We start from the raw sequence: 26294 nt of genomic DNA on the forward strand, positions 1-26294 counted from the left end.
CCAAGTCTGGAGAGTCAGAAGCAGACCTAGGAAAGGACAGAAGGATGCTTGTCCTGGGCACTCCTCAAAATGGAGGTTCCAAGAGGAATTCACCAATCAGGGGAGGAAGCTGCAGGAGCAGTAGGATTTTCCAGGATGAGGAAGTCCTCAAAGGCGGGGACTCTTTCTTTTTGCTTCTATTTGTATCCCTAATGTTTAGTACAGTACTTGGCACATAGTAAAGGCTTTAAAAAAAAGTTTGCTGACTTAATTTGACTAGAGGGTTTTTGTATATCCAGGGTTTTGCAGAGTACCTGGCACGCAGTAGATGCTTAATAAACGTCTGCTGCATTGAAGTGAATAAATAATGTGTTACTTTATTAAATGAGGAAGTATCTATCTTCCACTTTCTACCCATTATTGATGCTTGGGTATGTTCTACTTTCATGATCTACATGCCATAAATCAGGGCAATACCTAGAAGGAGCTATCAAAATTATACCTGGGACAAAAGACACCATAGGTAGCTCATTTAACACCACAAGAGATGGCAAAATTTATGAGAATATATTGTATTCACTGAGCCATCTGCAAGATAATGATAAAAAAATTAATAAAAAAATATTTTTTTAAAAAGGGGAAATACGAGGAAGTCACATGATTTCTTTCAGCTGCATTTTAAATAACAATTAATGAACTTCAGGGATTCTACAGTAATGTTTTTATTGTGCCATTCTAATCACTTTACTCTTACTTATGTTCAAAAACTTTAAGGGTCTTCCCATTGTGGGGCCTAATAGAAAGAGTCCTGGGCTCATAGTCACCCCCCAAGGACTCTTTGCTTTTCTCATTTCCCGACTGGCTTCATTTAGAGGGCTTTAAAACATAAAGCCTGTGTTTTTTTGCTCGGTTTTTTTTTTGGTCCAGATTCTTTTGTTATCCATTATCTTAGACTCAGCTGATCTAAGTTTTTATCTTGACTGTACGACTTATAAACTACGTGACCTTGTGCAAGTCACTTAACTGCTCTAAATTTCTTCATCTGTAAAATGGGGAAAATAGATTAAATAATCTCTCTAAGGCCTATTCCAACTCTAAATCCTATGATCTTTTAAATTCCTTGGCCTAGTTAGCATTCAAGGTTTTCTACAATGAGGTTCCAATCCATCTTCTAACATCATCTCATACTATTCCCTTTCATGTACCACATGCCAACTGAACTAAAATACTCATACTTGAGTCACTCCTCTCCTACTCAGCTCCTATTTCAGAATGATGATTAGGGAGACCTGCTCTAGCCCCAGCACTGCCACTAACTAGTGAGATATATTTGATTCTGCTGGGCCTCACTCTGGCTGGCTATAACCTTTTTTCAAGTTTTATTTATATGTATTGTTTTTACATTAAAAACATTTACAGATTATGCCCACTTCATGAGGTCTCTTCTAACAAGGTAAAACAGTTAAGTAAAACTAAAACATACACTGAGCTCAGTGACTCCCCTCCTACAACCCTCAATTTAAAAAAAAAATTAATAGAAATCTATTTTCTCTCTCCTATCTCCTACCCCAACGGAAAAAAAGAAAAACAAACATTTTTTTTTTACCAGCATGAATAGTCAAGCGAAATAAATTCTCTCAATAGCTGTATACAAAATTATATGTGTGTCATTGTTGCTCAGTCATTTCAGTCATGTCTGACTCTTTGTGACCCCATTTTGGCGGTTTTCTTAGCAAACATAGTGAAGTAGCTTGCCATTTCCTTCTCTAGCTCATTTGACAGATAAGGAACTGAAACAAACAGTGTTAAGTGATTTGCTCAGGGTCACACAGCTGGTAAAGGTGTGATGCCAGATTTGAACACATAAAGAGTTTTCCTGATTCCCAGCCTAATGTGCTATCCACTGTGCCACCTAGCTGCACCCATTCTGCATCCTAAATCCATCAACTCTCTGTAATGGATAATATCCCATCACAATCATATACCACAATTTCTTCAGCCATTCTTAAATTGCTGGTTAACTCATTATATTCCAGTTTTTAGCCACCACATATAGAGCTGCTATAAATATTATTAGCTGGCTATAAACCAAGGGGATTAATCTACAAGGTCACATCTAGTTGGAAGAATCAAACACATCCAATCACCCATGAGCGTAAAACAGGAACTGATTATTTCTTCAACATGACTCGTGGATCTACCTCTTCTTCATTCTGACATCTACCACTCTAGTCATTATCACTTTATGCCTAACTTCCATTTGGTCTCCAAATTTTACTGTAAGTTGCAACCAATTTATTAATCTTCCTACAATATTATTTTGATTACTGTTCTCCTTTTTGGGCTAAAGAAACACACTATGGCTCCCAATCAGAGCTAAAATCTCTGCCTGGCCTTCCATCTGATCCAATATTTCATGAGGATCTAGAGAGCAAGGTGATGAGCTAGGTGCTAGGGATACAAAGACAAGGGGAAAAACCTGCCCCATCCTCAGGGAATTTAATGAAGACTCCATAATGTGATTTCATCAGCCTTCTTTCCTACTATTTTCTGAAAAGAACCTCATATTCCAGATTTAGGAATCCTATTGAATATACCAGAAACATCAGGCAAATATCAAATTCCAAGGCATTCTGCCCAACTGGAATGCCAACTTATCTCCCCACCTACAGAAATCATGTTTATTCTTCAAAGCCGTACTCAAATTCTACCTACCTCGTGAACTTTCTCTGTGTTTGAGTATACACTGATTCTCTATCTCATCTCTCAAATCTAAGAATGTTACACATTATTATGTAATGTTTTGTGTCGCAGTCTGATTACACTATACTTAGCTAGATAGATTATGAGTTCCTAGAAAGCAAAATTCAAGCATGATATTTCTGATACCCAAGAGACTCAATAAATACTTGTGAAGGATTGTTGACTGAAATGCAAACGTTTCTGAAACTAAATTATATTAATAGAAATCCAATTTCATTTATTAAAGTTGAATAATCAAATATTTTTTCCTTAATATGGTAACAAACAGAAACAATTCATGCTTTGGACATAAGCTGGTATCTTTGGTCTATGACAGATACATATAATTCTATATCATAAAATACTGAGTTAGAAACAGTCTTAGATCTGACTATCAGCTTCAGTAATAAGATGTCAAGAATAAGCATGCTACTTAGAAAAGTAAAATGATGCAGGCCCTTATTATACTTCTAGGGGTCTTTTATAGAACAGTACATTTTATATTCATTTCTGGCTTGTCACCTTTTTCACCACTTCATTCATTAAAAATAATGATATTTTGTTCTTTCTAAAAGTGTAATAAACATCCAGTTTGTCTTTTAAAATATAGTTGTCAAATTTCAAAGGGTAAATATGCTTGAACATTTACCCTAGAGGTACTTTAAGGGCCAGAAACTGTTACAAATAATATCTTTTATCCATATGAACAGTTACCTGGGGGGCTGTATAGGATCTCACATGATGTATGTGGGTAAGTACATACACACACTTTTTCCAAAAAAAAATCTATTAAAAACATGATCCTGAAGTTGCATTCTAGCGCTTAACCCCTTGGATCACAACAGTTTCATAGCACATGCTATTAAGCACAGAAACACTTCTAAATTAGCACTTTGTGTTGCGAATAAACTAACAATTCCATTCTCTGGCAACATATTCTTTTATTTTGCCCCTAGAATATTTTCCCTCTTTCAGGAAATGACAAAAGAGTGCAAAGAAAAGTGAAGACAAAAACAAAAACCCTGAAATCTTCCTTCAGGGAACACTGTAACAATTCTAACTTTCAGTTCTGCAGTGAAGGATTTCTTTTGGTTATTAAAAGTGTAGCCATTCTTTTATTATGTGCGTGTGTGTGTGTGTGTGTGTGTGTGTGTGTGTGCGCGCGCACACACACATACATGCATGTGTATGTATATGTGTGCTGGAAAAAACTGGGTGGTTCATTATTTGGTTTCTAGGATTACTGTATGTCTGCTGTGTTGTGGTCAGTGTAATTTTCAACAAACAGTCCAGACTGCTAAATTGAACAACACATTCAATCACTGGGGACTTCGTGGAAATGAAAATGCTGTGTACAGAGCCTTGAGGGGCATGCACAAGCCGGGAGGCTGTGTGTTCTGGCTACAAAAGGGGAGGAGGTGAAAAAGAGTCAAAAGACAAAAAAGAATCCCTTGGTGCTGTAGCAAGGAATGAGGAAACCATTTAGTAAAAGAAGCAAACAAGCTGTCCTTTTCCTAAGCAATGAAATGCTAATGGAAGATCCATAACTCATGATGTTCACAGAGATGTTCAAATAAATTTACACCCTTATACCAGAAATGATCTCAGTTCCTGGGGCTCTCACACCTGCAGGCAAGAGCCTAACTCCATTCATCCATGTGACCCTTAACAAAACTTGAGCTGATTCTGCTGGTGAGAAGGCCCATGTTTGATGGAATACAGCTCTATTGTTTCAAATTATTCATTATTTCAGATGGTTTCATATAATATGGTTCACAATAAATATAACCTGGTTACAGGTTGTTTCTCCTGCCTCTACAGTTGGTAAGATGCAGTTATGGCGACTTACCAGCATGGCATGTGGGACTATAGGATGTTGCTAACACACCTAAAAAGGCTTTAGGAACACTTACATACTGGCTATCTTCATGGAACGAGAAATGGATCTGTTTTTTAAAAGGTATGAGTGCACAGGAATCATGTGCCACTCAGGATGCGCAACACAGGTGCACATGTGTACACACACACACAACCATTTCCTGGTATTGACTTTTCTTGGAAGACTGAGAAAGAAAGAACATGAAGAGCTCTGAACTTCTAGAATGGAGAAAAGCCCTTCTTTATTTTTATTTATTTTATTTTTGTTTGTTTTTTAGGCAATTGGGGTTAAGTGACTTGCCCAGGGTCACAACTAGTAAGTTGTCAAATGTCTGGCCTGAGCCTGGATTTGAACTCAGGTCATCCTGACTTCAGTGCCGGTGCTCTATCCACTGAGCCACCTAGCAGCCCCTAGAAAAGCCCTTCTTCACTTACATTCAATCCAATGGTCTTTCCTATGAGAAGAAGGTGCCTTTGCACTGGAAGTTTCAATCAATCCATCCACAAGCATTTATTAGGTGCTTGTTATGAGTCAAGAACCATGTTAAAAGCTGGAGATACAAAGAGAATAAATGAAGTAATACCTGTTTCCAAGGACTTAATATTTCAACAGGGATACAAAAAAAGGGCATACAGACATACATACAGAATAAATATAAACAGAGTAAATGCAAGGAGAAAGGGGGAACTAGAAGTTAAGATTAGAAAAGACCTGACATAGAAGGTAGTATTTGAGCTGGGTCTTGAAGGAAAAAAGCAGATTGATTCAATGATGATGAGGTGAGGAATGAGTGCATTCCATGCATGGAAGGCAGTCAGAGATGTGATATGGAGTGTCATGCATGAGGAACAGAGAAGAAGCTTAATTAAGAGACAATTTCCAAAGAGCAAAATCCAAATGAGCTACAATATTTTGGGGTGAAGAAACCATAGTGATTTTCATTAAGGAGAAACTAGAACATCACAGAGTCACACAGCTCAAAAGAACCAGGAGAGCTTATCTCAGTATAACTCATGTTTCCTGCAAGCATGTCTATATACATAATCCAGAATTTATGTTATTTTTAAAGGCTTTCGAGAATACAGAGCCCACAACTTTATCTAGTAGTTGGTTGCAATATCTAATTTTTCTTCAGCCAAAAATAGGTTTCCTTATTGTTTCATAAAACATTATCTTGCTTCAGTTTAAGCCCAATGCCTCTTTTCTCATCCTACACACTGCTCTGAGCACCACGTCATCTATTTACTCCTCTCTTTTCTAAACTATGAGATACAATAATAAAAGTGATTCTATTTCAACTTTTCCTGGTTAGAATTTTTATAAAATAATTCTCCAGAACACTACTTTATGACATTAAAAATTAAAATAGTGAAATTTTACCATTTGCCTTACTATTGAGAACACACAGGAACACATTCTCTGTTATTCATTCAGTTATATGCATTTGATTTGATTATAATTGCATTCACAAGAACTACATATCAAATGGGGACCACCAAAAATTACTTATTAGTTGAGTATCTATACAGTTCCAAAGAAAAGTCATGCTAAATATCTGTTGACACTAGTATACTTTAAAAGAATTTCATTTTCTATGGCAGGGAATCTTTTTGTAAAATATTAGGTCAGGTTACTCCTATAGAAATTGGTAAGTTAAAACAGAAAAGATCTTTGATATTCAAAACTTACCTGATATATCACTTTACGCTTCAACTGCCCTGCTGAACTTTTATTTAGCTTAAAGAAAAAAAAGCAACACTCTCACCCTCAGGATATAATCATTTGATTCCAGTTATTATCATGACTGGCAGACTATGACAAGATTCAACTGAACAAGCATTTAAGTGGTAACTTTAGGCCTACAGTCAGAGACACTGAGGAAATGAAGAGAAAAAAACATGATAACAATGAAGATGACAATGATATGGTCAATATTTCATAAAGAAACTAAGATATAATAGATGAAAAGTGTCATGGCAAAATCCGCTCATAGCAACATAGATTTTGAACTGCAAGGATGTCAAAGGTCAAGTGGTCCAACCTCCTCATTGTACAGTGAGGAAAATGAGGCCCAGAGAAGTTAAGTGAAGTCACATAGGTGGTAAGTGGCAGAGCCAGGATTTGAATCCAGGTCCTCTGACTCAAGAGCCAACACTCATCCCCTACCTCACATTGCTTCTCATGCTAAGAGTGGCTCTTCCAGATGACTGAATCCATTCATCACAATAAAATCTTCAAAACAGCCTTTCCTACACTAAGAAGTAGCTACTCAAATTGGAAACTGAGGGGATGCCCATCAATTGGGGAATAGCTGAACCAGTTGTGGTATATGACTATAATGGAATACTACTGTGCTATAAGAAATGACAAGCAGGATGCTCTTAGAAAAACCTTGAGACTTACATGACCTGATGCAAATAGAAATGAGTAGAACCAGGAGAAATCTCACACAGTAACAACAAAGCTATACAATGATAAACTGTAAATGACTTAGCTATTTTCAGTAATACAATGATCTAGGACAATTCCAAAGGACTTAGGACAAAAACCTATCCACACCCAGAGAAAGAACTTCTGGTGTTCAAACTGAGGCAGATTGAAAGCATACTATTTTCACCTTTTTTTCATAATTTTTTTTTGGCCTGTGTTTTCTCTTAACATGACTAATGTGGAAACGTTTGCATGACTACACATGTATAACCTATATCAAAATTGCTTAGCATGTTAGGGAGGAGGAAGGAGGCAGGAAAAGAGAGGGTCTGGAACTCAACTTAAAAAAATGAATGTTAAAAATTGCTTTTACATGTAATTGGGAAAAAAAGAAAATATTGCTTAAAAAAAGAAGTAGCCGCTGAGAAGCAAAAATTAATACTTAGTCTTGGGACACAGCATTTCGGCAGAGAAAATTGTGTGTATCTCTCACCTTCAAAAGAGAAAAAGCTCAGAAATATTTATTTCCATCTACTGACATTTCCAGAAAAATATCAGTATAACAGAAGAGTCAGAAGACTGCTTGCTCCTCTGGAAAAACAAAACTATGATAAATCTTTTGGAACTTCCAACAAAACAGAAAAAAACCCACAACTAATGCAAATAGTGATGGATTCTTCTTACTGCCAAGAGCAAGTGGAACCAACCTGATTAGTTGAACTGATGCACTGACACTCTTTTTGAACACATTTACTATATAATGTGACTGTAAAAATAGCACATGCAAGTGGGGGGAAAGACTAGAAAATAACTGATGCACATCCACTCAGTGTTCTCTTATCAGTCACATCATTATTCATTTACAATAATTTCATCAGCCCAATAATGATATATGTGGTTCTTTATTGCTTTACTTTTGTGGCCTCTGACAATGAAGTCCTCTAAGTATTTAAATGCTAAAAGTGACAACGATAAAAGTACTTTTCATTTTTAAAAGATGCTCCACTCAACTCCTATTTAGTAGCTGTAAGCAAAGGTGCTAACCTTGCACATGAGCCACTCTCTGAATCAGCAGGCGTGCTAACTTAGTCCACATTTTTAAGTGGCTATTATTCCTTATCCCCACTCCCCACGATGGTGACTAGTTGACAAATTGAAACTAAGTTATCTCGGGTCATTGTAACTATAAGTTAAACTAATGAGGTATATGTCTTAGAGTGATGTCTTATTAGTTTAATACAGCTAATGCTGGACAGCTTGAGCTGTTGACCTTGAACAGGGAGCACTGGAGGATGAGGTTTTTAATACAAGAGAAATTGACCAACAGTTTGTCTTAAACACTCCTCCAAAGTAATACTGATTCAGAGGGAAAGTAATGTAAAACACATACTCCAATGCTTTAAGTCCAAGAAAGAATAGATTATATACATACCTACATACATACTCCATAAATACACACATACACATTGTACACATACATTATACATACATGTATAGGTTTCCGTGTGTGTGTTTATTTTGTTACAATAACTTTATTTAAAATAAATATTTAAAAATGAAAGTAAACAGATAAAGAAAAGATGAATGTTAATGTCTGAATCTCTGCTGGATTTCTGTTATACACAGTTGTAAAGTTAAATGAAGACATATCACAAAATTAACTATACTGTATAACTTGAGCTTAAGTAATATATTATGATAGGGCCTTAGAAATGTTGAATTCTTTTTATTCCCGATCTCTGCCATAAGTAAACTACTTAGTCATTATTGCCAATTAAAAAATTGTTTCTACTTGATATACTTGCTTAAAGTGTCACTGCTTTGTGAATCAAAAGTATCCTCTTGACAACTAAATCAAAATAAGTAACCCTGAATTGCAGCATTTGGAAGCAAGCAATCCATTTTATATTCAACTCTTCAAATCTTTTCCATTCAAAGTCGCCAGCAATATGAATTTATTACCATTAAAAATTAATGTCTTTCCCTACTGATGATCACTATGTACTCAAATTTGCCCCTTACAATTATTTCTTTCCTTAAAGACTGAATCAACCATGGTTACCTCTTACACATGGGCATTTTCTGATCTGCCAAGTTCATAAGGGCCCCATTATTATTTTACATATTTCAAGACACCCCAAAAGTGACACTTTTGAAGTTTTAAGTTACAGAAACTTACTAAAAATGCACTACATTTTGGGACACCTTGTATTTTGAATTTACTTATTAGTGTACATACTACTTCTCCTCTGAAGAATGTAAGTTCCTTGAGGTCAAGTACTCTTTTTTGTTTTTGTTTTCACATGTATAGCCCCAGTGCCAGTTACAGTAGACTTTTTTGCCTATTAGTAATAATTTTTTTTTTAATGAATGTTGAGTGGTTTGGTGTACGCAAAGGTCACAGCCTAGCAAATGGGAATTTCTCTACACAGCCCAACAATCAAGAATATAAGGTTGGTACAGTGGACAGAGCTTTGGGCCTGCAGTCAGAACAGCTGAGTCCAAATGTGGCCTGTGACAATTACGAGATGTGTGACCCTGGGCAAGTCACTTAATCACTATCTGCCTCAGTTTCCTCATCCATAAAATGGGAATAATAATACCACCTACCTCCCAGGGTTGTTCTGAGGATCAAATGAAATAATAATTACAAAACACTCATCACAGTGCCTGAAACATAGTAGGTACTTTGTTTTTGTTTTGTAAATATAACTTAAATTGATGGTTTTCATTCTGGGAATAGAAGACAGCACAAGGGATTTCTCCCCCACCCCTCTCTCCCACTCCAGTATGTCTTCCTCTCTATCCCCCAAACAGCTACTTTCCCATAAGGGAGAGGAGAAAAAAGGGGAAAGGGGCAGAAGGGCTACTAATACAAAGAGTCATGAAAAGAAAAGGCTTCCAGCCCCTCTCAATCATCATCACTGGCGTTTCACCTCTATTTTCTTCCATATCTGATCATGTGAATCTTCTTCCATTAGGAATGCTATCTGTCACCTCAACACATTGCTGTGTCTGCCTGAGTTAAATGCATGCCTCTGCCTAAGCAGCATTCTTGTCAGCAAAGGAAAGTAAGAATCCACGATGATTCTGAAAAGGCCCTCTCCAAACGAAGGGCCAGACAAAATGGTGTAAGGGAATGTGGGGAAGTGACATCATTTAGAAGCTCTCTCTGAGATGGCAACATTGTTTCAGTGAGCTGACTCCTACAGCAATCTCCATACACAAGCAACATAAAACTCACTAGGACAAGAAATGTGGTTAAAGGTTATTTAGCCAAAAAGCAGTGGAAAACCAACACAGAATCAAGTGCTCAATATAACCACTATGCAAGCCCAAAATCAGAAGCATCCCTAACTCTTTTTACCTGTAATTATCACTAACTGGAACATTTTGGGAGAAATACAAGGCAGATGTTCGTGCTCTCCAGTGCCATTTCTTTGCAGGGAGAGTATAAAGCACACAGTCTTCTATCTCTTCTTGTAAGAGATCCACCAGCTGTTTATGGGACCCTCCATAAAAAGCTTCAATGATAAGAGTACTCATTGAATTTCCCAAGTCTTCAGGAAGTCTAAAAATTAAAAGGGAAAAAAAATCTGATTTACTTCTAAGCTATAGGGTAAAACCATATATTACTGAAGATATTTTTACATAAACTGGAATGGATTATTTTATAAAACAAACCTTACAAATTTAAGCAGTTTTTTTCAGCCCCCTGATAAAGAGTAAATATGTAGTCAATTTCATGCTATCTCCTCAATTAAAATATAGATTAGGTTTAGAGCTATCCATTGTAAATAATATATTTCATTCATGTTCCTATAACATACAAGTATTTTTTCCTTTCTAATTCTCTGTTTACATTATTTTGGCCCCCTAAAATCACTTCCTTTACTACTATTCACTTTTTTTCTCCTAAACCATGAGGTTTAAAGACCATGAGGTCTTTAACTTTGATGATTCTTTCCCCAGTTACAATTTTCCTATACCCATTCACTGACCTATATCAAGCCCTTTTTTGACCTAAATGGTTCTAGAGAAGGTGTCAAACACACTGGGCCACATACAATCCATAGCACTCTATAGAGTGTAACCAAATTAGAGCAAAACATGATTGGGAAATATTTAACAAAATAAATGAAAATTCAATAAAGTATAGATAATATTAATATGTAGTTTTCTAACTCAATATGAGGCCCCTCAAGGATCTGTGGCCCTCATTATTCCTATTTGACATCACTGTTCTAGACCATCTATATATCTAGCCACTCAAGACAATTTTTGTATCTATTTCTTTCCATTGTCCCCATGAAAAGAAAACTGAATGAAAACTAGTATCAAATAAAGTTATCAAGACACAATTCAACTCCATCACTCCACTAAGAGTAACCTTTTAGACACTCTTCATTAAGACATTGTATCCAACTGTCCTATTCCTTTGTTGCTGTTGTTTTCATTTTCAGTCTGTCCAACTCTTCATGACCCCACTTGGGGTTTTCTTGGCACAAAAGTCCTACTCCTATAAGTCTTTGAAAATAGTACCCCCTGAAGTAGATAGGTAGAGACAATTAGGGAAGTGCTATCTGCCTGGTAACTAGCAAGTTTTCTACAGTTTTCCTTTAAATCCATTGGGCAGAATAAAGAATATTCAAGTGTTATTAAAAACCTGAAGAAATATCACCATAGGAGAATGGCTATTTTTTTTCTTTCTTGATAAAGTTTCTTCTATCTTCCTTAACTGAATTGCAAAAACAAAAACAAATTAAAATTTTGCTCTATGTACAAATGTTATATATAATTTTAATTATGTTCTTTATTGTAAGGGGAAAATAGTGGCAATGTGGTATAGTAGATAGAATGAGAGACTCGGAGTTAGGAAGAACTGAGTTCAAGTTACAACTATGAAAAATGCCAGCTTTGTGATCAATGGCAAGATTTTCAATCTCTTGGGCCTCAAAGCATCTCTCAAAAACTCTAAGCTACAGACATGCTGCTGAGGAAGATCAGTGGAGGGAGTTTCTATATCAGCAGCTCCCTACAATGATAAAATCATAGGAATAAACTAAAATAATGCAAAATAGCATTCTGAATAAAAATACCTTGTAAAAATGTTTCATATCACTACATGTTTTTAAATGAACTAAACAGCATTTATGTCATGTTTTGAAATAATTTAAATTTAATATATGCAACAATTTAATAAAATTCTTTAGTAATAAATGTTGAACGTTACCTTGTTTGACCAATGAACAATGGCTATCTGAGACTATCATTCATTTCACTGTCAAAAGTTTGGGATAGTTTTCAGTAATATTAAAGTGCAAATCAGAGTATTTTTCATTTTAATTGTATATGTGAAAAAGAAAACAAAGTACCTTTTCCTAAGAAAGCTCCTTGATATTTTCAATACCACTTAGGGATATTTAAAATTCTTTTTTATTACAATCTTGTCATTTTATTATCTTAAGTATACAAGGAAAGAACATTAAAAAAAGAGGGGCGTACTTTTTTAGGAAGTGGGTAGAAATGGAGCTGTGGGTAAGGTTGCTGACAGAGATATCCTGCCAACCTATCATTTGGGTTAAGGTGTGAATGGGGGAAGGGTGTGTCAGGCCCTAAGCTTCTGGCATTTCAAGCTCTTAAGTTACCTACCTTCTCACTCTCTCCACTGCAAATGCCAGTGGAATACAGCCATTGGCCACATGTACCCTGAGTGCTTGAAATGCCTGTGAGCCTGGACCTATGGCTCAATCCTTCCCTTTCTAGGTCCAACAAGGATTTTTCAAACCGGCATTTCAAATGCCTTCAGGGGAAAAAAAAAAGTGACAGGGGATTATTAGTACTGTTTATGTAGTCTCCTTTCAAAAGTTAAATTGATGTAACTAATATCTGAGTGACAGAAAAATCTTATAAAGTGATGTTTAAAGATGTGAAATGAAGATATTTTTAGAAATCATATCACCTTTCAAAACAGGTTAAAGAAAAGTTTAGATTCACTTTGTAAACTACTTACATGTGCATATTACTGATATCTATAATCTAGCTTCATTTCCTTTGACCTAACCACATTATTCTATATATGCCTAGAATAGCCTTCAAAGGTAAAATAGCCTTTGAAAAGCATCACAGAAAATGGTCTCATGATGTTTTATGTGTATGTGTGAGAATATATTTTCAGTTCTATGTGTATATATAGGATTAAATAAATATTACATATACATGGGTACATCCCTGTTATACTTTGCTCTTTCTATTTCATTCTGCATGCTTTATAGGTATCAATTTTCCTCATGGATTGCAATAATATTTATTTTAAAATGATACACTTAATAGGCATATTTAGATGCTGTTACAGATTTAAGATACACAGTAAGCAGAACTGAGTGTTAAATATGTGGGAAGTCAGGAGGGAGGAAGAAACAAGATTACAGTTGTATATACATACCTAAAAAACTCAGGAGGTGGGGTGAGGCAGGCAAGTTAAGTCTACTATACTATAATTTGAGTCTAGTGGCCCACAGGTAAGCCTGAATTTTAGTACTTTTCCAGCGGATCCCCCTGGAATCATGCCCGACCATCTCAGAAAACTCAACCTGGTAGCCTTACATCATGAAAACTTGCCCAGGCTACTTTGTGGATGTAAGAATGCTCTGGGGGGGACAGAGTAGTTCATGACTTACTTCTACTCCAGGTTCTGTGAAAAAGGCATGGGTTTTTTTTCCCCTCACAGCTTTCTTAAAGCACCACCTGAAAGAAAGGAGATTCTAGTTATACTGAAGCCACAGGAAGATACATGGCAAGTGGCATTACAAAAACCTCCAAGATATCAAACAGTGCTTGCAATAAATGGGCAATCAGCCAGAACCTAGAAATTATCTGTTATAGAATAACAATATTTTATTAAAATGGTATTTGAAGAAACTTCACTAAAAGCATTGCAACAGCAGACAGGAATCTAGTACCATTTTTCATGGAAAAATAACTTTCAAGAGGCAGATAGGACTATGGCAGTCTAGATACCTACAGCTGATATCATTCCTAGTGTTATTCCCCAATAAACTGCACTATGTGAAAGAGGAAGGGTCCCTTTAAGTTATTAATAACAGAAAATACTCAAGACTAGCAACAACCAACACAGGGAGCCCCTTAGCAATTGCATTTTCAAGAAAACCAGTAACACCAAAGGATGTCTCCTACATAGAAGTCTATATTGTTGTTCAGTCATATCAGACTCTCCATGACCCCATTTGGGCTTTTCCTGGAAGAGATACTGGTTTGCCATTTCCTTCTCCAGCTCATTTTACAGATAAGAAACTGAGGCAAACAGGGTGAAGTTACTTGTCCAGGGTCACACAGCTAGTAAGTATCTGAGGTCACATTTGAACTCAGAAAGATGACTCCTCCTATCTCCAGGCCCAGCATGCTATCAACTATGCCACCTAGCCGCCAACCAAGAAGAGGGTCTGTAGCCAGCGGTTATTGACAAGGCACAGATGTTAAACCAATATACATTGAGATAGGCTGTGATGTAAATAGTTTATAGGGAACAATCACATATTAAGTGCTTATAATGTGCCAAGCACTATGCTAAAAGCTCTACAAATATCTCATTTGATTCTCACAACAACCCTGGGAGGCAGCAGTGAATTACTCCCCTTTGAATCTGCTGCTTGGCCTGGCTTCAGCTCCAAGGAACATGCTGCCTCCCAGGCTAAACTCATCACTTAATCTCACTTGCTAATGCAAGCTTTGATTGACTCTACCTCCCTCCTTTCTTTCCCCATCTGATTGAAGGGCTGAAGGGAGGAGTACCAACTCCTCCCAATGCATTCCTTTATAGAGGGCAGAAACTGTACTTGATCTATTCCACTTTGCATCTCTCAGCCTGGTTTCAACTCTATGGAATAAGATGTCTCTTGGCAATTCCCCTCTTCCTCAGCTTTTTTGCTTCCTTTTGTGTGCTTTCTCTCCATTTAGATGTCATCTCTAGATGGCAGAGATTGTCTTTCTTTTTATTCATTGTATTCCTAGCACTTAAGGACAGTGCCTGACACACAGTAGGCACTTAATAAATGTTCATTATTCTCATATTCATCGGATCTCTATTTTTACAGTTGAGGAAACTGAGGCAGACAGATTAAGTGACTTACCCAGGGTCACACAACTAGTAATTACCTGAGGCTGGATATGAACTCAGGTCTTACCTACTAAACCACTGCCACCCACCTGGCAAGTTTACAGCTATTGGCAACAAGTACCAATATGGAACTCTCCTAGCTAGCCTAAAACTGGAAAAGTCATTTAGTCAATAAGCATTTATTAACTACTTATGTGCAAGATACTATATACTAAGTAAGTACTGGGTATAAGAAAGGCAAAAAAAAGTCCTTGCTCCTAAGAAAGGAATGAAACTCAAGAGGCAGCTACAGGAAAAAACTAACAAAAATATTTCAAACAAAAATTTAAGTACCCTACCAAGGTGTCTAACAGTAAACTAAACTTTTTAAAAGCATATTTAAAATATTTCTCCAAAAGATCCATGATGTCATCAGTGTGAATGCTCCCTGTACCAACAAACACTTTCCTTTCCTGACATAGTAGATAGTTTTACAAATCACTATAGCCTTGAAATTACATTATCTGATGGCCAACTTCCTGGTGATGAGCCTCTCCAAACTAACCTAACCAGAGATTTCTTCTGAAGTCACTGGGCCCATACCCTCAGCTTTTCCAGGTCAGTAAAACATGCCATTTAGCATGGTTTTGGAGAACCTACTTTGCCCTTATCTCATGAGGCATCAGATTATGACTATAGCAAGCGGATACTTCAGAGTGGTCCATATAAAACTAGGTAACACTTAAGAGGTTCTAGTAACAACAACAAGATCTATGAGCTCAAATAAACATTATCAAAATCTCATAAATCATATAACTAAAATGTTAAAAAAAAAATTAACATTTAGAATTAGCTCTGTTCCACAAAATGGTAGGTCAGTATAATTTAAAACTGTTTTTTTCAAAATGTCAGTGGAACACACTATTTACTGTCTACATCCACAATGGACCTAGTATACTGTTAGTACCTTTTAAGCCATCCAGCAACTATGCACACAAATATCAAATGTTGCTGGTACAGCACAATTCTTTACCTTTCTGATACAACCAGCTTGAATAAGTACCACTTAGCCAATGGTTTACATTCTGATGACCCTGTCTATCTAGAACATAGCCATAAAACTCCAAAATAAATGAAAGGGTTGCTGAGTAGCCAAACAAAAACAAACAAACAAACAAACAAAACACCAAAAACCACACTGTCACAAAGTTCATGTACTTAATCTGTTAGGGAAAAAAAAGCCACTATCAAGATTTTATGACAAATTACATTATGGGGTTAAAATTATAGGGGTATAAAATTAAGATTACCCATTTAATAGATCCAGTTATCTGGTTTTCCCCAAAGAATATTCATATCTGTCCTAGCATAAAGCAAGTAGTATTGTTGTTTTTGTTATTTTATCCTTCGTTCTTGAAGAGGACCATGACTTCAGGGAGGTGATATCATAAAACGCAAGTGAATTGGATTAAGTTAGGGAGGGCTGCTTAATATGACAACAGGAAAAATTCATCAACATAGTATCATACTTTCCTATATATACACATGTATATATATTCAAAATAAAAACAGAGTAAAAATTTTACAGTTTCCAGCATGTAAATGTTTACTTTTAGCCTCTGTTCACTTGAAAATTATGTCACATTAATCACAGAAAATAGCAGTACCATGAAGTCCCATAACTGTGGGCATTTTTTACTTTTTATTTTTCCTTACTCATTTTACCTGGGTTTACTTTAGGTTAGGTCCAATTTCTTTATTCTCTGATATATGAATGAGCAACATTTTAAAAAAAGGTATAATATATGTATAATATTTTATTTGTCTATATGCTAAATAATAATCATTTTTATTTTTAAAAACTGTTTCTCATTTTGACATAATCAGGTATGGGAAGATTATAATTTACCAATTACTTATAGAAGATATGACTAAGTATAAATATATCCATGCGGCTTTTAAAACTATTAACATCACTCACAAAAAACCATAAGTAGCCCTCGCCTATGATGTTTAGTAAAGCAACGTGAATTACCTCTAATGTTCAAATATCTTTCCAACCAAATAATTTAAAACCAAAGGAATAACTGTATTAATATATTCCATAGATACACTGTTGCTGCCAGTTGTAAGAAGGTATACAGTTTCAGTAATGACAGTATTAAGGGTTACAATCCCACACATATGAGAAATTGATTCCACAGTCTTATCCACAGATCATTCAACATCTTAAAAAACATCAATTACCTACAGAAAAATATATGGGCTTGTCTGCATATGTATAACTTTTGGTAAGACAGACAGTGTATTAAGCCAATAAATTCATCTACTGAATGTCTTCAGCTTAAGAAAAGTAAAATTTTAGCAAGATTTTTCAATAGGTCATAGGAGGTTTATGGTATATTTTCTTCCTATTTCTTTCTCCCCACCTCTTCTCCACCCTTGCACCTCAATCCACTACCATCACCACCACCCCACACAAGTTCTATTTAAAAAGCTACCAACAACACAGCACGGTGAAATGGAGCCATATCGAAAAAGGTTAGCATTACCTTCCTGCCCACTCACTTACTTTAATGATTCATCAGGGAAAGCCCAGTTGAGATATACCTGAACCACTGAATACCACTAGAAATTCCTAAGTTTTATTTAAACGTTAAAAATAAGGGTTGAAAACATTGCTAGTTTGAGCTAGAGACCAAACTTAGGGTCACCACTGCCTCTTCCTTAAATTGTCACATACCTCTACCTCTTAGAATTCCTTCTTTCCTTTAAAAATCAGTCTAGGTACCACCTTCTACATAAAGCTTTTCCTGAATTCCCTTCTCCCCCCTCAATTTCATCACTAGTGCCATCCTCCCTCCTAAAACTATCTTGTTTTGTTGTTTATATTCCTATGTATGTACATACTGTCTCCATTACAGACTGTGAGCTGAAGCCATGGGTATTTTTGTCTATGTATCTTCAGCACCTAAAACAGAGCCCAGCAAACAACAGGAATATCATAAATGTTTGTTAATGAATATTTGGAGAAAAATACACCTAGAGCATATATTCTGCTTAAACAAATACATTTTTTCAAAGCAATACACTCACTTTAGCCTTTAATTTTTTCATGCCAAACATAGAATGTAGAGTTCAAGGAGGGGGGAAGGGAAGAGTAGAATGTTTTTAGGTAAACTGCAGACATATAGAAAAATCCATCTAAACTCATTCAGTCTCAATCTAACATTTAATGATTTAACTTTACAGCTCAGCAATTACAGGACTGTAGTAGTAACAATGTACACACTGATATAAAGCTTTCTTAATAATGTAAATGAAGCAGTTATCTAATCTTGGTTATTGTTTTAAATTGAATATGTACCAGTTCTGGATAACCTGGTTTCAAACTCTGATTCTGATGTTTACTATGTGACTTTGAGCAAGTAACTTCCCCTTGTGAACCTCAGTTTCCTCATGTATAAGATGACAAAGGTTGGACTAGAGAGATTCTGAGGTTTCTTCTAGCTCTAAATCTATGGGCCAAAATAAAGTGGCATGTCATTAGTTGACCCAAGATTGCTTAAATATTTAATTGCTTGTGAGAGCATATATCACCACACAGTCGGTATCTTGGAAAAAAATAACCTTAATTTCTTATTTAAGAGATTCAGCAGCCTTACTCTGATGACCTACAACCTGGTTTCTCTACCTGAAAGCTGGTTGTATGTTAATGTGAAGTCTACTTTCTTCGATTCTGACTCGAGTTTCCTGTTGCGGTGACTAAGAACTGAAGATTCAAATTGCACACTGAGTTTGGTTAGACAAATTCAATACCCTTTGGCAGGCTAATTAAAATATTTTGCAAATAAGCTTTTCCTAATTCCTATTTTGCTTTGCTTTTTTAAAATCACATTTTATCACTTACTGAATTAAATATTCATGTGTCTGTTTTAACTTCTCCCAGCAATCTCTGATCAATCTATCAGGACTTGTTTATTTGAGACAACTTTTGCTTTAAAGGGTGCAGTTATTTATGTATGCCATAGCACTGTCTTAATAGGACACTAAGGCTGCACTGTCAGCTATCACCATAACATCATTCACTTTTTACTTTCAAAAATGATTACTAATTCCTCATAAAATTATAAAAAGATACACCCCACATAATCATGTAATCTACACGACCAGTCAATCAATCAACAATAATCCATATATTAAACATCACTATGTACCAGACACTGCTGAACACTTGGAATACAAAGGCAAAAAACATAAAAAATACTCCCTGCCTTCACGGGGTTTACATATGGTAAGAGGAAACAATCAGTAAATAAATAGGTCACACAAGATCCATATAGCATAGACAGAAGCTAACCTTGGGGGGAAGGGCTCTAAAGGTCTGGGGGAAAAGAAGGTCTCCACCAGAAGCTGGTATTTGAGCTGAATTTTAGGAGAAGCACCCAGGGATGTCAAGAGGCAGAAGTATGGAGTGGAAAGTATCCCAGGCCTGGGGGGCAGCCAGTGAGAAGTGAAAATAACTATCAATGTTTAAAAAAAAAAGATTACGGACAAAGTAGTGTGGTAGGAAAACAACTGGATTAGAACCAGAAGAACCAGAAGAACCAGAACTACTTAATATCAATTCACCTAACCATTCCATGCTAAAATGTACTAATACATAAATTGGAGACAACAGTATTCTTATCACTGACCTCAAAAAGCTGCTGTGGGGATTAAACAAGAGAACTGAAAGGCTTTTTTAAACCTTAAAGGTATATAAGTGTGGGTTACTAATTAAGCTACCATTCAGTTCATTTTATGGGTTTCATTTCTGATTCTGGGAAACAAATATCTTTATTACACTTAATTCCTTTTTTAGCACAGTCATCATTTTGCTAATTTTATTAGTAATCTAAAACTACAAAAGAAGTAATGAAACCATTTTATTTAGTGCTGAAAAGCGCTTCAAAATGATTAACATTCTACAATGTTTTAAGCATATTTATTATTATTATATCATGTTCTATTAAAGCAATGAAAAACCAAGTAGTATCAAATTGAAATGAGAAAAATCAGGAAAAAAAAATATGAATCTGTTCTAACTAAAAGTAAGTGCCCATTCATATTGGGTAGAGGTGGACCCAAACACATTTTCTATGTTCTATTTCTCTTTCCTCTTTCTCCTTTTGACTGGTGTACACAAAAACCAAGAGTTTGTGGGAAATGTTGCATTTATTTTCCGCACTGAGAAATATTATCTTAATCTACTGATATGAGAATCAACAGAAAAAGTAAAGACTGCAAGTTGCACTAGAAAATATAGTTGGACTGGTAGAGGTTTACCAGCCAGAGGGACTAATGACTTGAAAATCACCTGCAAAGTCTTTAAAAGATGGAAAAGTTCCAAAGGTCAATCTAATCCAAACCCCTCAGCACACAAATGAAGAAACTGTAAGCCCAGAGAGGTTACGTAATTTGTCTACGGTTATGGTGGGAGTAAATGGCATAGCCAGGTTGCACTATCTAGAAAATAAACTACGGGACTGAGTTCAGAAGAAAACTGTCACCACTGTCACCAATCAATGCATATAGCTAAGTGACTTCAGACAGTGTTAGACTTGGAGTCAGAAAGACCAGAGTTCAAATTCTGCTTAGATACTTCCGAGTTATGTGTCCCTGAGATAATCACTTAATCACTCTCAGCCTGCTTCCTTACCTGTGAAATGGAGACAATACTATTATTAGTATACTATTGATAGGATACTATCAATACTATTATTGACCTCACAAGACTGTGAGGAATAAAAGAGGTAACATATACAAATTGCTTTATAAGCCTTTAATCATTATATAAATGCTAGTTATTATTATGGATGGGCATTAAGTTGGATTTTATGTTTCCCCTCTGTTCCTGTTCCTTTTCTTAAATAAAGGAACTGGAACTTAATATATAACATCAGTCCCAGACACTCGATTGTATATAAAGGTATCCAAAAGGCAACTGGTACTGTAGGACTGGAATTCATGAGAGTCTGGAACTGGATGCATAAACTTGGAAGTCATCTGCACTGAATTGAAAACAGATGAAATCACCAAGGATGAGAATGTAGAGAGAGAACAGGAGTGGACTTGGGACTGATCCTTAGGGGACACTCATGCTTTGGGAGGTCAAGGGTGGGGAGCAAATAGGAGATGGATGATACTCCAAAGAAGCCTAAGAAAGAAAAGTCATTCTGCTAAGAAGAAACCCAAAAGAAAGCAGTGTCATGGAAGCTGAAGAGACAGTATTAGGAGTCAGGGTGTCAATGGTATCAAACGCAGCAGAGAGATGAGAGAGGATGGAGGATTTAGAAAAGGGGATCAGATCTGGCAGGTCACAGATCACTGGTAACCTCTGAGTGTCACAGTAGAGAGAGGAGATAAGAAGCCTGACTGAGATTTGCTTGACATTCCACCTGGAAGTCCTGCCAACACTCTGAATAGAACATATCCAAAACTGAACTTGTCTTTTTCCCAAAAATAGGAACATTTTTTTTACTGGCTGTGGAGGAAGAAACAGCAAAGTGCGACAAGTGACTGGATATGTGAGGTGAGGCAGAGTAAAAGATAATACTAAGATTGTGAACCTCGGAGAATGTTAGTAACAGTAGTATCTTCAACACAAAAAGAATGAGTTTGGAGAAAACGATAATGAGTTTTGTTTTGAAAGTGTTGAGCTCTGGAACACTGAGGTTAAAATGTCAAACTGGCAAATGGTGATATGGGAAAGAATCTCAGAAGAGAGGCTGGGATTGGATATATAGACATGGGAGTCATCTGTAAAGAAGTTAAAATTAAACCCATGGCAGCTGATAAGGCCAGAGAGAGAGAGAGAGAGAGAGAGAGAGAGAGAGAGAGAGAGAGACAGTAACAGAGATAAAGAGAAAGATAAAGAGACAGAGAAAGACACAAAGAAAGACACACAGAAAGACAGAGTGTACATTTATAGAGGGAGAGAAGAGGGCTCAGAACAGAGTCTTCACAAACATCCATAACTATGAAACATGACACAAAGGATGAAGAAGTAAAGGAAACTGAGAATGAATGCTTAAACAGCCAGAAGGAGAGCTGGTAGAGAGAACAGTGTTGCAAAAACCCAGAGAAGAAGTGTCCAGGAATAAAATACGGTCAACAGAGTCAAAGGCAGTATGTAAGTAGAAATGGATGAGGACTGTGAAAAGCCCATCAGATCTTTCTATTAAAAGATTGTTGGTAACTTTGTAAAAAGTAGTTTCAGTTGGGGTCAGAAGTCCAGATTACAAAGGAATGAGAAGTGAGTGACCAAAAAGGAAGTAGAGGCAGAGTATAGATTACTTTTTATAGGAATTCGGCTGAGAAAGGGAGGATGATAGCTTGAGGGGACAACAAAGTCTAGTGAGGCTTTTTTTTTAAGGACAGAGAAGACCTGAGCATGTTCAAAAGCAGTAGTGAAGGAAACAAGAAATAGGGAGAAGCTAAAAGTTAAACAGATAGACAGAGAGATAGAGAGACAAATAGAGAGATGGAGAAACAGAGATAATAGAGAATGGTATCTGTTAGAGAAGTCAGGAGAGGATAAGATAAAGGGCCACCCTTGGCAAAAATGAGAGCTCCCTCACTGTCAGAGATTAGATGGAAAGAGGAGAAAGGAGGGAGGTGATATCAATGGGTTTTGAAATGAAGATGAGAGAAGTGACACTGAACGACCTTAATTTTCTTAATAAGACAAGAAGTGAGGTCCTCAGTTGAGAGAAGAGGGAAGGCAAGCTCTGAGAGGCTTGAAAAGAGAAAGGAAGGTTTGGAATAGCCTCTCTGGGCAGTGAGATAGGGAAACAAGAAGAAATAAAAGAACTGCTATTCTGTAATGAGAGCTCAGCTTTCTATTCTCGTCTCCTATTTGAAGTTAAGCTCCCAAGCAAATATTCCTTTGGTATTCCAAGTGGTATTCCCTTGATGAGTTTAAGAGGTCTACATAACTAGATTTGCTGTTTCCACTTAGGTTACAAACAGAAAAAAAAAATTAACTATTTAAGTGAGCTTTATACCGGGGGGAGTATAACCAAGAGTATAACACTTAAGGGATCAGGAAGAAAAAGTGTAAATAAGGTACATAGCTAGAGAAGATAGAGGCATTTCCCTATAGTACCAAAAAGGACTGAAGTTAGATTTCGAGATACTAACCACAGACAAATACGATGTATATTTCATAATATCTACATGATATATTTTAGAAAAATCAACCACACAGTTAAAAGAGTTTTTCAACTGCTTGAGTGCTTGTAACACTGGAATATGGTCTTTAAAATACAAATTTAAATTTTTACTTTGTTCATTTTTAAAATGTTTTAATTGGAAATTTCTCCACATAAAAGAATTATTCAAAATTTTTAAAAAGGAACTATAAGCATAACTACTACAGGTTGTTTCTGTTTCTGGTTTTTTTTTTTAAATGACAACTATTCTGGTTGGCATGTGTCTTTCAAGATTGTTATAATGTTACTGTCTGGGGAAGATTACTTCTCAGAGGTTAGGGAGCTCAGGGCACTCAAAATTGAATGCTAAGTTTAAAAAGCTCAGACGCTCAACTTAGACTAAAATCAACTGGATATGGGACTAATAGTTGGGGTAAGGAGAGATGTATCACTATTTTTAAGCATGACAAGGGGCATATTATTAGCTACCTCTCTATTACAAGAAAAAGAGTCAATCCGGTAATAATAGCCTGGCATTTTTAAATCCTTCAGCTATTTAGGAGTCAAACTCGTAAGTGAAGAAAAGAGATTCATAGACAACTGTCTACGCTTTCTGGAGGGTCTGATGTTCACCACAATTTATGCAAAGGAAACACAGGCTTGTCTAGTCTGACGTGGCATGCACCTGTCCCAAGTAAAAAGACAGCTAGAAATATCTCGAGGTTTCTTGATTGGAGCAAGAACTATGACTTGCATCTATTTAGTGGCCTTGTCTGTCACCATTAAGTTATCTCTTTATCAACTGGTTTTCCATGGAGACATTCCATCGATATAATATTTTGTGTAATGCTAGAGAGATCTTAGAGCACACAGTCATTCCTCGTGAACTGCCAAAGCCAAAGCTCAAACTTGGGCATCTTCATTATCTCTATGCCATGTAATTTGGAAACTTTGCAAATAATCTGTTTGAACAGAGCAAGGGGGCCCAGGAGTTAATTAATTTCCTATTTTTCTTCTAATCAGTGGATATATGCAGTATATCTGGGATCTTGAGCCCCTTTGCTGGAATAATTAATAGTCTTAGTTAATAAACAGTCTGACTCATTTTAAAGAGAGAATATAACTTAGAATCCTTCCCAGGTGGGATATAGTTCATGGTTTCCTTAAGGACTTGACTTCAATTACAACTAAATCAGTAAGGATGGTGGATCATTCTTACTGTCACTGGAAAATCTTGATTTCTCTACTGAAGGGCTAAATTGATGACCAAAGACCATCCCAATGGATAATAATAACAAGTATAGTTTTGTGAAAATGCTCAAAGTCAACTCTTTCACACCAATACATCTAAAGCATATTCAATTCTAAAGAATAATCACAGGAATTTATCTAAGCCAACCAATCTTTCTCCAACTATATAGAATGAACTGCCAAATTCTGGTTTGGCTTGAGGATCTAAAGTTTATTAAATTAAAGCATTAATAATGTGGGCATAACATTCATATGAGTCAGAGAAGCTGGACTCAACGTTACTGCAGTCTGTGTGAGGAAGTAAAAAAAGCATTTTTAATCTGTAATATTAGCTATTAAACAGCATTTGAATGGGGTTGTGAGTGAAAATATCTTTTCGATTCTTCTGTTTGTGTAACTCCTGTCCTTTCACAAGGGAGAGGACTGAACCAATTATTCAGATTCTGACTAAGCCTCTGAAAATAGAAATCCATTATATAACACCTGTGACTCCAAAGCTCAGTCAGCAATGCTAATAATTACTTTGTAAGAACCACCCTGAAAGATTCCTGAAAATTCATAATTGCCTAGATTTTCTTACTGGTGATTTAAAGGTATTCTAACGTGACAGGTCTCTTCCTTAAGTTTCAAACAATACTTGCTCTTAAGGAAAAATGTGTGGATCTGATTTTAAAAACAATGCAGCCCTTTTCTTCTGGATTCCTCTTCTTTGTTATTTCCTTCTAGATAGATATTTACCATTGAGGTCCAAAGACCATAGCTTTGCCTAACTTCTATCACACATTAATGTACCCTAAGTGATTAAAATGTTAACTAATTACCTACATATTTTCTCAAATTGGCTTAGAAATGCAGTCATTTCCTTAAACTCTAAGGATGAAAACTTAATAAAGTTTATATAAATCAAGTGTCAAGCTTTACCTAAATTTTTATGTTGAACTTTTTAAAAGAATGCCTTCAAGAAAAGAGATTATCTTCTGTCCTCATTCAAATGTACCAAAAAGTAGAACACCTGACTGGTCTAACGAATATGAGAAGTCTCAAAGAGACAAACATTCATAAAAAGTGAAAAAGCGTAATAGGAGGAAATCCTAGATTCCTTCTCTATAGAGCAATTCGTTGAAAACTCAGAGGAGTGAATGGCAACAAGGAAGAATTCATCTACAGAAGTGGAGAAGGGAGAAGGATAAAAAGACAAAAGCAATTGCATAATTGTGACATTATTAGAAGTTTGTGGTAGGGATCCCACCGCTAGCCACATACCAACAAGGAAGTAAAGACCAATACACCAAGACAGTTGTAGCAACCTTGTGTGGCGGCAGCAAGGAGTGAAAATAAGGCAGATGCCTGTTGATTCGGTGTGGCTAATAAATGGGAACTGGTATGTTAAATAATGAAATCTTATTTCTGCAGTATAAGAAATACTGGATATGAGAAATTTAAGAATACACTAAAGGTCTTATATGAACTCGTATAGATGAAGTAAGTAGAGTCCAGAGACCAACATACCCTATGACTACAAAAAGTTAATATAAAGAACAAAATGAAACAAAACTAAAGCAGTTTGTAATAACCAAGCTTGGATCTGAAAAGGAGATGGGAAAATGCACCACCTTGCATTCTTTGCAGAGAACTCTAGGTAAAGAAATACCAAATATACTTTCAGGTGTGGTGGTTTTGCTGGCTAGTTTTACAAAAACTT

The 26294-nt window shown here is 36.1% G+C and overlaps 1 protein-coding gene across 5 annotated transcripts in view; it reads right to left on the reverse strand.

The window, feature by feature from the left end:
- The window catches only part of QTMAN (queuosine-tRNA mannosyltransferase), a 444567-nt gene that overhangs the window by 271186 nt on the left and 147087 nt on the right, over positions 1-26294 (reverse strand). For all 5 annotated transcript variants that reach the window (XM_078146835.1, XM_020984733.2, XM_020984731.2 and 2 more), the window contains 2 exons: positions 13711-13777; positions 10398-10601 (listed from right to left, as the gene is read on the reverse strand). In XM_078146835.1, coding sequence (XP_078002961.1) covers positions 10398-10576 — 179 coding nt within the window. In that variant the 5' untranslated portion in view covers positions 10577-10601; positions 13711-13777. The remainder of the gene's footprint in view (positions 1-10397; positions 10602-13710; positions 13778-26294) is intronic.

This window comes from Phascolarctos cinereus, unplaced genomic scaffold (assembly GCF_003287225.1).
Source record: "Phascolarctos cinereus isolate Bilbo 61053 unplaced genomic scaffold, phaCin_HiC Scaffold_726;HRSCAF=1367, whole genome shotgun sequence".
Classification (NCBI taxonomy): domain Eukaryota; kingdom Metazoa; phylum Chordata; class Mammalia; order Diprotodontia; family Phascolarctidae; genus Phascolarctos; species Phascolarctos cinereus.